The following is a 12,982-nucleotide window of genomic DNA, read 5'->3' as shown; positions in this document are numbered from 1 at the left end:
ACCTTTTTAAAAATACAATACTTTGAATTGTACATATGTTTCTTATGCTGACTTCTTCCAAGTCACCCAGATCCATTATTAGAACAAAGAGGACCTAAAGGAAGATGTTGGAATGAGTAGCCCCATCTAGTCAATGGTGGTTCATTCACTAGTTGAAGGACGTTTGATCTGTTTCTAGTTTTTCACTATAATAAATACTATTTCTTTAAACATCTGCATACAGGTGGATGGGCAAACATTTTTTTTTGTAAATGACTAAAAAGTGGAAATGCTGAGTCAAATTGTAACTGTATGTTCTGTAGCTGGTTCTCACAAATTTTGATATGTTTTATTTTTAATTTTCATTCAATTCAAAAATCTGTCTAATATCCTTTATGACTTCCTCTTTGATTCAGTGGTCATACATGTGTGTCATTTAATTTCCAAATACATTGGAAATTTTTTATATGTCTTTAAGTTAGAATTGTGCCTACCACATTCGTATTTTCCATGAGCACTTTAACGTATTAATAATTGTTTAATATTTCCTGTCAAATAATTTCAACATTTGGATTACCTCTGACCTAATTTTGTCAACTCATTTCTCAGCCAGGGGGTTGTTTTTTCTTGCTCTTTTGTGTGTTCTTTAATGTTTTATTGGATACTAGACATTAAGTGTGGGATAGTAGAGATTGAAGAAGTTATATTTATGCGTGGAAATGTATATATATATTTCTCTTGTTAGGCCATTAACATACTGGATTGAATCAATCTTGTCAGAAATCAAGCTGGTTTGGGGTTTTGCTATTGCTATTGTTACCTACAGTTCACCACCAACTTCAGATTCCTGTAGTGTTGCCTTGTACTTGGAGTGGGTCCTGGATTGTTGGAGAGATTATTCTTGTTTCAACCTCAACCTCAGGCCTTTATCAAGGTGCTCAAAGAATGCGTCCCATGCACATTCTTATCTCCCCTTCAGTAGTAGCCTGTTCTTGTTTGTTACTCAGCGATTGCTGATCTAGTTATGGGACCTCATCTATCATTGGTCTTAGGAAAGCCCTGCCCATGGGTCTTGGGGTAGATATTCCTCAATGTTCATGTTCCTCCTCCTACAGTAGGAGACCTTAAATGGCCTGACCTCAGGACAACTTCCTTTCCTACCTCTCCTCCAGGAATAGAAGGTTTTTTCTTTTCCCTTCATTTAGCCACAATAGGTTTTCACTCGAGTTCTAGGGGTGTAAAAAAAAGTTGACTGAAGTTCACACAGCAGCTGAAGGCTGTTTCTCATCAGGAGAGAAGAGTCTGCTAGATTTTAAGATATTCCCAAGCCAGCAGCTGCTCCCCTCCTTCAGGCTGGTACCACCAAGGGAGGATCTGGCCAGTTTCCCATTCTGCCCTCCATCGTTTTTGTGGGTATCCAGGGGAGGCCTGTGGAGAAGAGTCTGTGCGTGTGTGTGGAATTTCTTGTGCCTGTGTCTCTTGGAGGGTCCTATGCTATTATTCTATCCCACACTTGTCCTTTAGCAATACCTTAAAAAATGTTTGGTGGAGTCTTCTTATCTGCTTTTGGTGCTCAGCATCTCTTTTTCTGACACTGCCCCTGGTAGATGCTCCAGTGCCATTTCTCTTTGAAGGAGTATGTCTTTCCTTAGATTTCAGGCTACTTGTTTGTCCTGTTACCTCAGCTCTCTTATGGTTTCAATAAAAGATACGATTTTGTAGATTCCCAGGCCTTTTCTTTTTGTTGGGGTAGAAGCAACATTCTTTCCAACGTTGTCCATCTTAGCTAGAAGCAGAACTCCTCCCAACCTTAAATCTATGTCTACGGAAACTTAAAATCCTCCCCATGACTTTTTCTAAAAGGTAGGAACAACATGGTGTGGAATGATTATATCTCATAGTCTTCTCTGTTTTCTCCTATTTCTATGTCTTGCAATTGTCTTTATCACTACCCTAACATTGATCCAAATATAAGCCTCAATCTATCTCCTTGGGTTTTCATCTCCAAAATTAGCATAAATTCGACATTGTTGCACATTGCTGAACTTTTATTAAAGATTTTCAGTTTAGATTGGGAGGTCATACCACAAATAATTTAAGGTAACATTGTCCACAAGTCTTTGACCCTTTCCATCACGTCACTCCTTACCGGCCGTAGATCCTCAGTAGAGCCCGTAGGGGAGGTCTCAGACAATCTGAGGGGATTGATGGGAAGCAATCCCTGTTCTGGCCTGAAGCTATCTAACTGGGTCTCGCTTGAGCATCGGTTCTCAACCTGTGGGTCGTGACCCCTTGGGGGGGTCGATTGACCCTTTCACAGGGGTCGCCTAAGACCATTGGAAAACAAAAAGATATTTATATTACGATTCATAACAGTAGCAAAATTACAGTTATAGAGTAACAACGAAAATAATTGCATGGTTGGGGGTCACCACAACATGAGGAACTGTATTAAGGGGTCGCAGCATTAGGAAGGTTGAGAACCGCTGCGCTAGAGGGTCTGGCAGCAGTCACCTCGTTGAACAGTCTGTTCTTCACAATAAAACATGGCTTTATTTTATAGGATCTTTTTTCACTAGAAGAGAATACATTCATAGGATGGCAAACATTGTTTTCATTTTTACTTGCAACCAGTTTTATAAACCTAAAGCCCACCCATGAATGTAGAGAGTCCAAAAAATCCAAGTGAAAAAAAAAAATTCTCACTCTGTAGGTCTGATTCGTAAGGTTTACTCCATGATAAGATCAGGGCCAAAAGGAATGGGCATCACAGGCTCCAGTATATATTTGAGATCATATTTGACTAGAGGTGTAACTTAATGCGAGTTTAAAAGCAACTTAGTTCTCATGGTTATGAAAGGGCCTTGATGGGTTATGTTGACACATGGAATTCAATACACTTGTATTATGTATAGGGTCTTCAGAAAAGTCATGACACATGTTTGCAACAGATGGCACTAGTTCATTTTTGGAAGTACTAGAGTCATTTGCATCTATGTTATTGCAATGTCATTTGACAGCTGACAGTTCTAGCTTCATTGTACAAAAAAATTGAGCAATTTGGTTGATTTTTGGAGATTTTACAACAAGTTGAAGATGGAAGACCAAACTGTGCGTTTTGCCATATTTTACTGTTTTACATACATAAAGGGAAGATTGCGCACCAAGCTTGTGAAAAGTTACATAAAGTTTATGGTGACAATGCTCTACAAGAACGTCAGTGCCAACGATGGTTCACGAAATTCCGTGCTGGTGATTTTGATTTCAATGATGCTCCTCAGTCAGGGAGACCCACCGAGGTTGATGATGACAAAATAAAGGCATTGATCAAGTGAAACCCATGTTACATGACACAAGAGATTGCAGAAACATTGAACATCATCATTCAAGCATTTATGACCACCTGAAGAACCTGGGATACATAAGCAATCTCGATATTTGGGTTCCACATGAATTCAAAGAAGTTCATTTGATGTTGCCTATAAACATCTGCAATATACTCATTAAACATGAGGAAAACGATCCTTTTTTGAAGCGACTGATAACTGGTGATGAGAAGTGGATTGTTTATAACAACGTGGTGTGCAAATAAATGGTCTTGGTCCTGACGTGATGATTTGCCTCAAACGACATCGAAATCAGACATTCATCAGATGAAGATTACGCTCTCAGTGTGGTGGGATTTTAAAGGTGTCATGTTTTTTGCATTCCTACAAAGGAACCAAACAATCAATTTCAATGTGTACTGTTGGCAATTGGACGGTTTGAAAAAATCCATCATCCAGAAACTTCCAGAGCTTGTTAATTGTAAAGGAGTTGTGTTCCATTGCAACAACGCAAGACCACATACAAGTTTGATCAAACCCGTCAAAAATTATTGGAGCTTGGGCCGGCCGAGTGGCGCAATGGTTAAGAGCTGGCTTGGGATGCCAGAGGGCCCTGGTTCGGATCCCACATATGAGGGCCAGTGACACTGCCCTCTGCAGCTAAGATGCTGAACAACAGCTCAACCTGGAGCTGGGCTGCCGTGAGTCGCCAGCGATGGTGTAGGCTGCAGCCCCTGCTGCAGTGGGTTGCCATGGGCTACCGTGTGTAGCCAGCAGCCAGCATGAGCGGCCAGCAGCCGCAGTGAGCGGCCGTCCAGAAGCCGGCGACTGATCTGCCTCTCCCGGGAAGAGCGCAATGATGGTGCCAACTTGGGCCAGTGAAGCAACGTCCTCCACAACTAGACTGAAGAACAAAATGGCAGCAACTTGTCTGTTCCCCTTCCCCCAATTCCCCAGCACTGTTCCCTTCCCCCCAATTCCCCAATAAAAAAATCTTAAAAAAAAAAAAAAACCTGCCTCTTTAAAAAAAAAAATTATTGGAGCTTGGATGGGATGTGTTGCCACATCCACCATATTCGCCTGACCTTGCGCCGTCAGACTTCTACTTATTTCACTCTCTTCAAAACTCCTTTTGTGGTATAATGTTTAATTCAGATGAGGCTGTAAATCAGCACCTTATTCAGTTTTTCACAAATAAAGACAGGTCCTTCTATGAACAAGGAATTATGAAGCTCACTGAAAGATGGCAAAAGGTTATTGAACAAAATGGGCAATATATCATTGATCGATCTTTGTTCTTTATATAAATAAATGACATTTGAAAAACATACACAAAATATGTCATGACTTTTCCAAAGACCCAATAGGTTAAGAAATGTGGAAAATTAGCACAAGGTTATTGTTATAGCAATGATGTATTAAACTTCTTCAGTTATATTCTCTATTAATATTGTATGATGGACTTCTCCATTTCTGTTCTTAGTTCAGTGCTTATAGTTTATTATTCATTCTTTATAAAATTGATGAACCACATATTCTTTGTGTCAAAATCTTCATATTTACTTAAACTCTGTCTTCTTTTGTCCTGGCATCAAAGAATCAATCAACTAGATGTTTACCAAAGCAGGAGGTTATAGGGGTAGAAGGCTAATGGGCTACAACTAAGTCTGCCTGCTTTGAGCAGTCCCCAGTAAGATTTCTTAGACAACAAAGGAATTCCAAAAATCAAGCATGGAGAACAAACATGGCAGCTAAGCTATTGGTTTTAGAAAACCAGTATCACCTTTCTAATCTGCCACAGAACCAATTTATGACCTAAAGTAGGGAGATGGATAAAGATCACACATTCTACCGGATGAAACTATTAGTAAATTAATATTTTCAGGTCAGTTATAATCTCAGAGCTTTACTAAATTATTTATTCTAACACATCCTGAGCCCACTGCCTATAAGGCCTATGATAGTTCAAGGGGAATCAGATGTTTATAGTCTAGTGTTTTTGTTGGCTATGGCAATTCTCTCAGTATTCTGGGTGATTCACCCCACATTAGTTTTGTTTGAGGACTGTTTTGTTTGAGGTCTGTGCTTTTTTGTCTGTGTATCTGATGTGTCAAAATAATAATAATAATAATAATAATAATAATAATAATATAATTTTAATGTAAAGAAATATAGTAATGGCAAAGGATCCTTCTGCAACTTGACTTTGTGAAAAATCTTTTTTTTTAACAGATTTATAAAACTTTGGACATTCATGTTACATTGGTTGGCCTTGAAATGTGGTCAAATGGAGATAAAATAGAAGTAGATTCAAATATAGAAACTACTTTATTGCATTTTTCAGTCTGGCAAGAAACAATCCTTAAAAAAAGGAGGAATTTTGATCATGTTTTTTTACTCAGGTATGTAACTGCTCTATTTTCCTGCATACCTAAGGTGGGCTATTAAAAAAGAAACAGAACAAATGCACAATAACCAAAATAGTTTTTAAAGCAATTAACTTTTGGATTGCACACAGGAACAAAATATTATGTTTAGCTATACAGAAAATTTCCATAGAGACTTTTCAATAATCTTTCTTTCTAGTAGTGATTAATACTAGACAGAAAAAAATCTGATATATTCATATTCCTGGACAGAGTTGAAAATGTCATTAGATAAGCAAAACACGTTTAGAATCCATTTATTTTACTTATCAGCTTCCAATGCTAACTCCCTTCAGCCTTCCACACCATGCCATTCCAACTCCACCAAAACCTTCTTTTCTGGGAAAGCACCTCATTTTCTGAAAATATCCCTGCAGTAAAGTATGCCCACCCAGTGACCAGAGCTTAAAAGCATCTTCTCTAGTATGCAAAATGACAGATAACTAATCCAATCAATGTCATTCCTAAGAGCGTATGTTTGGGGGTGGGGGGAGCATATTTTATCATTTTTGTATTCAAAACACATAAGCACTACACAGTCTATAGGGAAATGATAATGCTGAACTGACTTCAACCTTGGGTTTCAATAGTCGTGTTGTTTTTTTTATTGTAAGGGATATTAAATTAAAAGTTAACTTTCAGTCTGAACTCAGAACTGTGAAGCTTCCAAAGTCTATAACTGTCAGAAGAGGTCCGGTCCAGCCCTTTGGCAGATTGATGAGAGTGACCTAGACCTCCAAAGATTATTTTTTATTTTATATCATGGATGGCCCATAGCACATCTTTCCAGAGGAAATGTGTACCTGGCTTGGATTTCACTATTCATACAAAATTATGAGAGGTAAAGTAAAATATCACCATAACCTTCATAGTGAGCTAGATTAGCCCGTTTACCTATTCATTGGACATGTGTTTTATAATATGTATAAATAGTTTAATAAATATATATACTGTGGGTGCCAAAACAATGTCTACAAGTGGACACTTTGGTCAGCGTTGCTCAAGCAGTAGTTCACCGTAATCAGAAGTGTCTGGATGCTAAAGGTAACCACTTTGAGCACCTCTTGTAACTGCAGAAGTCAAATGTGACTTGTATTCATCTTTTGTTATCGGTATATATTGAGTATTACAATTTTAAACAGTTTTCTTAAGATGTGTGTGCATGTTTTTGGCACCCTCTGTATAAACATAATATAATACATTTAATAAATAGTCTAAACATGTTTAAATGGGTGTAAGTGGAATGCCTTTTGCTTCCATGAATGTGTCTTACTTTGAGCAGTAACTTCTCTCATCAATGGTGTGTCTACAAATAGGGAAACAGTGTGTGGGGGGGAGGGGGGTGTGCTACGAAATGTCTAACTGGGCATTATATAGCATGCCAAAAAAATGTATACACATTTTAAGAGATGTTATCATGTTTAAGCATAACACCTCTTAAAATGTGTATACATTTCTTGGCATGCCAGGTATTTGGGATTTCTTATGTGTTGAGTTTCTTGCATGCTGTCCCTTCATACTCACATAGGTCTAGAAGCAGTTTTTGGTTTTAAGTGACCTTGAGCAAAGTCAGAACCAGGACTCTGCTTTCTACGGTGCTTCATCTCTGTGGGTGGTGTTCTCCCAAGATCTTCAGAGTCTAGGAAGATCAGAATTCTAAGTTCCTTCAAGATGAATATATAGTCCAATAGTGAGACTTTGAAATGTAGGGCCAGAACCATTTCAATAGAAAAGAAACAGAGCATATGTTCTTGATCAAAAAAAGTTAAAGACTGAAAGGGGTCATGTAACCTGACAAGCTTTCTTGTATTTCAATCCCCTCTATTATACCCCAAGTGTGGACCTGCAGCCCATGATAGCTTTCTTTAAAGTCTTCCAAATCTAAATATTCTTCTTGAAAACATATCAGGTTTGGATTTCTTTAATATACACATCAACACCTGTGTTTTTAGGTAATCTAGGAAAAGCCCTGTTTTCACATGATGTTTGATTGTTGCTATCAAATTCTCTATGAGTTTCTATGATTGATTAAACACTTTTTAAAATTTTTCAACCACAGCTAATTAACAACAATGTTGAGTTCATTACTATATTGCATTTTCTCCTCTGATCATTTTTTATTTAATTTTTTTGGGGTCTTTTATGTGGTTTTATTCAAACCTGAGTGTAAGGTAAACTCAAGTCAAGTAAAATGGGACTCTAACCTTATTTATTTTTTTGAGAAAGTCATTCTTTATGATTTCAATTTAAGATCGCATTCACTTTTTCAATGCCTCTAATATACCATGGGTTTAAAATGAGCTTAATATCAACTGAGGTCATCCTCAATTCCAGAACTCCAGAAAAAAGAGAAGGCACTGTCATGTGCAAAGGCACTTGCATTGTGGGGATTCACTGAAATTCGGTCCATGTGTTAATTAAACTACCTCAGATTGAATAGTGTATGTTCATCTTGTTTATAGTGGGAAGTGGCTCTACACACATGCACAAGGAACTTCTTATCCAGAGGGGATGTGCCTGCCCTTTTATTCCTCCAGTGTCATTAAGGTGGGCTGTGTTTTATTTATATTACTTAATCAAAAAGCTTGAATTAAATTTCTGTAATTTTTTATGTCCTGTTGAAAGAGACCATGTATGCATTTGGTCGTATATTCCCAGCAAAATATGTCACAGTGAAACTGTCATGTTTTCTTTATTAAATGAGAAAAGAAATATTTTATAATAATACTATAGATGAATAGTGAAGGTTAACCAGTGTTCAGAGTTTAATAGAAGATCACATACAGATTAACATACAAAGACTAGGAAAGCTCTTATGCATATTAAATTGAGTGAGGATAATTGTTCTTGTGCTGGAAAGAGAACGCATGAACCATTTAAAATATCAGATCAAGGCAGACTTACAATTCCTTTTCCCAAAGCATTAAGACCTTCAAAGTGCTGACTCCCCTTATTTATCTGATCCTTTCTCAAGTCACCAAGCTTCTAGTAAATACTTTCTGAGTAACCCTACCTAAGAAATTCTTGAAAACATAAAGATTTGGATTTGTTTCCTTTAGTGCCTCTGCCCAGTTGTTGCTATGCTTGGCCCAGTCTTAAGACCTTGAAATTAAAAGCTAGTACTTACTTAAATGACTTCATGATCTATTTATTATATAGTTCTTCGTATGATCATGCCTTTGCCTATGGAAGTTTAGTAGCATAAATTTTGCATAAAGAGTCAATCTAATCTAATATAGTCTGCCGGCACTCCCATTATGATATTATAACCCATTCAGGACACATTTTAAACTTCAAATGAGCAAGATGGAATTACCGAATTAGGGGTATTTTACTTTTACAGTAACCTGATATCCTATCCCTTTGGAAATTAATATTTTTCATTAATATAAACATTAAAACATTAAATAGAGCTAAAAACACAGGTAATAATCAACTTTGCCTTGGATTTTGCATCTCTGGCTTTTCTGGTTTTCTTCATAATAGAAAGAAAGTCCCTCCTCATGACTGCCTAGCATTTTAGTGCAATGTGAGAGTATACATTAAAAACACGAACCATGCAAATTTTATTTTTACCCTCTTTGAATACCTAGTATATAAAAGACAACCAATAATATTTATTGAATTGGGTAGGACATTATTTAATAATTTTATGCTATTTGTAAGAATGTGTCTTTATAAATCCAACAATGACTGTTGTTGTGTCACAAATAAAGAATTTCAAAATGTTAGAGTCCGAGACCCTCACAGGGTCCTTTGTCCAACCTCATTATATAATTAAAGAAACTGAGGGGCATTAGTGGCCGTGCAGTAACTAAGTCCATGGCCTCTCCAATACGTATAGTTAACCAGAAGCCAGAAGCCAGGCCTCACCCACGAGTTCAAAGCACTGTGCACCACGGTGTGCTATCTTGTGGACATTTCTAATGCACATCTATTTTTTTTTTTTGGCATCAGGATCTTCTTCCTGACCTAAATGTGGTTGCGAACAGAATGGCACATCAGCTGGGGCATAACCTTGGGCTGCAGCATGACAATTACCCGTGTACCTGTACTTTGGGAAGATGTGTAATGGACAGTGATGGGAGGTGAGGCTCAAACAGTATAGAGAATACAGTTAATTATTTTGGGAGTGACTTTTGACTAAAACTCCATATTGTTGGACTATATTGTGATTAGTGGAATTTTTCCTAATATACTTCAGAAAGTCTATTATAAAACCAGGCATGGTATGGACCTTTCTTTTTGGGGCTAAATGTCATCAGCTGGTAGTGTCTCTCCTAGTGACATAAGAGAAATTCTAAAACTCCGCGTGAGCATATTGCAAAAGTACACGACAATCAAATAATAACTTCACCAAGGAATACACTCTATATGCCTTGTCTTAACATCTTTGCTATAAGTTATAATCTCCTCCTTTAAACCATTACTCAAAACCAGTCTCAGCAAAGCCTTCCCCAGCCACCTGCTCCAAGTTTTCAATCTTGTCCCCTCCCACACATATCCTGGCATTATCCATCCTCTCTCTCTTTCCTTTCCCCCGCCCCTTTTTGGTACTAACCACTATCTAATATAATCTCTGTTTTACGTATTTAGTTTATGTATTATTTTACTCCCCCCCCCCGAACATAGGTTTTATGAGGCCGGAGAATATCTTTTCTGCTTTGTTCACTGTTATATCGCCACCGTCTAGAAAAGTCCCCGGACACATACTAGGTAATTCACAAACACAGAATGAGTGAAGGTCCAACTCCCTTCCAGCATGTGAATTATCAGCAGTCAGGTCCTAAGACTTGCACATCTATGAACTCCTTCGCAGGCGTACACGTAGTACATTTATATAGTAAGAAAATGTTTGCTGATGATGATCAATGCTTCTCTATATTGATTAAATGAAGTAAAGTAGCTGAAGTGCCCAAGCATGGTGACTGGCATAGAGTAAGAACTCAGTAGCTAGCTGATAGTTCATTGTACTTCATTATCTACATAGTGACTAATATTTTTTCATGGCCCCACCATCCTAATCTAACATCTTCAGGACTCTCTAAAAGTCCATCTGTATTTAATCCTTGTGTCAGTAAGAATGGCAAAGAAGTAAAAAAACAACAACAAAAAAAATGGAATGGAGATGAATTTCTGTTTTATTAAAAAAGTTTAAACTTATTTTTAGATACATTTAGACAGTATATTGCATTCCTAGCATGTATAAGATATTATTAAATAAATGGTTTGTTTCTACAGATGTTTATAGAGAACAATTCTGTTCCAGGCACTGTGTAAACTAGTGCTTTTTTTTTCTTCTTCTTTTAAATGAGAGCATGATACAGTCCCTGCATTGAGAAGTTTGTAATCTTGCATAGATTATATACAAGTATATAGCTTGTTTCAAGAGGAGCAAATAAAAAGTGATATGGGAGCAGCAAGCACAGACAATCAGTCTAAACTGTGGGTTTCAGCAAAGATTTTCTGGAGGGTACACAGCCAGACTATTCTCACTAAAATAACATGTGTCAGCTGTGTTTCAGTAAGACATTTTCTATAATAAAGACCCCAGTTACTTCTCTGCTATACAGTAAGGCAAGAGTAAGAAAAGCAAATGGACTTTTAGAGTTTATCATTTACATCTACTTTTTCTAAAATCTTTTTTTAATTTTAATTTTTAATTTTTTTATTAAAGTTTATTGGGGTGACAATGGTTAGTAAAGTTACATAGGTTTCAGGTGTACCATTCTGTAATATGTCATCTATATATCACATTGTGTGTTCACCACCCAGAGTCAGTTCTCTTTTCATCACTATATATTTTATCCCTTTTACCCTTATCTACCAGCCCCCCTGCCCCCTACCCTCTTTATAAAATTTTCAGAGCTGTCCTACTATAGTCATTGATACGATTAATATTTATTTTTAACTCATCCTGCCTCTAGCATTCCTGCACTGAAGTTCAGTAAATGCAACAGAATCCAGCACATGCAATTCCTAACAGATTATAAACCAACGTGTATGTTCAATGTTCCGTTTTCTGATAAGTTAAGTGATTCCCCACATTGTGGAAACAAGAAGTTGGATGAGGGAGAAGAATGTGACTGTGGCCCCGTTCAGGTATTTGCAGATGATGTTGTCTTTAAATCACAAAGTTTATGCTCAGCTGGAACCTAGGCAGGAATGCAGCCATTCATCAGCCATGGCATTTCTTGTAAAGCTTTAAAAACTGAGCTTTGTGTTCTCATTTGCAAACAAGCTGTTGGTGCAGCCTCATTGAAGTCTTCTTACCAAGTCATAAAATGTGTATAATGATCTTGCTGGAAGTCTACGACATCATATTTGGCTGGTTTATGTACAATTTGGCTCTTCTTGTGAGAAGGGCCCATTGGTGTCGTTGTCTAATTCTCACACACAGTAGGAATCTGTTCTACAAAACCCTTCACAGTCGATGGAGTTATACTCAGGAACTTATGAGGCTAGATAACCCAGGGGGACAGTTCACTTTATAAGAAAACTGTCTTCATTGAGCAGGAGCCTTCTAACCTTCCACGTTCGTATTGCAGTCTTGTTCTCTGGAGCATTTAGAATAAGCCTTTAAGGCAAGTTTTAAAGCGATTCTGAGTCTGCTTTTCTCCAACACAGGAGCTATGTGTTTCAAGAACTCATCATAGGAGTCCTAGAAAATTTCTTCTCAAAAGTGCATATAAATCTCTGGGAATATTGTTACAATGTGGTCTGGAAGGGCCAGAGATCCTTCACTCCTACCAACCTGCAAGGTTATGCTGATGCTGCTGGTCCAACAGCCACAGTTTTAGCATCTAGACTTGAAACATGGCACAATTCAAAAAAAGTCTATTGGCAATTAAGAAACTCCATGATCAGCGTGGGGACTGGGACATGTGCAGAGGTTATAACATCTAGTCTTCAAATGTCTCTCATTAAATGTGAAGAGGCTTCAACTTTGGGAACTGATGCCTTTCATCACGTACCTTCTTTGGAATGGTTCTACACTTTTTTATTCTAATACATGAACCACCTTACGTGACAGGATGCAGACAGGTGTTTTTGGGTTTTTTTTTCAGTTTTAATTTTCTTTGAGCAGATAGGGCCTAAGTGTCTATCCTGCTGTTGTTATTTAATGATGCATTAAAAAAAACAAAGGTCAGCCTGAAATACTGGGCATCTTGAAGAAAATGTAAACTCAGATCTTCAGAAGTTGTATTATCTCACATCAAACCTTCAGTATAAAGAAGCAGCCAGACCCTT

The 12,982-nt window shown here is 37.5% G+C and overlaps 1 protein-coding gene across 1 annotated transcript in view; it reads left to right on the top strand.

The window, feature by feature from the left end:
- Positions 1-12,982, top strand: part of ADAM7 (ADAM metallopeptidase domain 7) — a 55,096-nt gene that overhangs the window by 17,001 nt on the left and 25,113 nt on the right. Inside the window, exons 9-12 of the mRNA XM_019659548.1 lie at positions 5,538-5,707; positions 8,194-8,278; positions 9,689-9,819; positions 11,659-11,833. Of these exons, the coding sequence (XP_019515093.1) occupies positions 5,538-5,707; positions 8,194-8,278; positions 9,689-9,819; positions 11,659-11,833 (561 nt within the window). The remainder of the gene's footprint in view (positions 1-5,537; positions 5,708-8,193; positions 8,279-9,688; positions 9,820-11,658; positions 11,834-12,982) is intronic.

Source organism: Hipposideros armiger, unplaced genomic scaffold (assembly GCF_001890085.2).
Source record: "Hipposideros armiger isolate ML-2016 unplaced genomic scaffold, ASM189008v1 scaffold_301, whole genome shotgun sequence".
NCBI lineage: Eukaryota > Metazoa > Chordata > Mammalia > Chiroptera > Hipposideridae > Hipposideros > Hipposideros armiger.
This window is presented reverse-complemented; position numbering and strand designations above follow the sequence as displayed.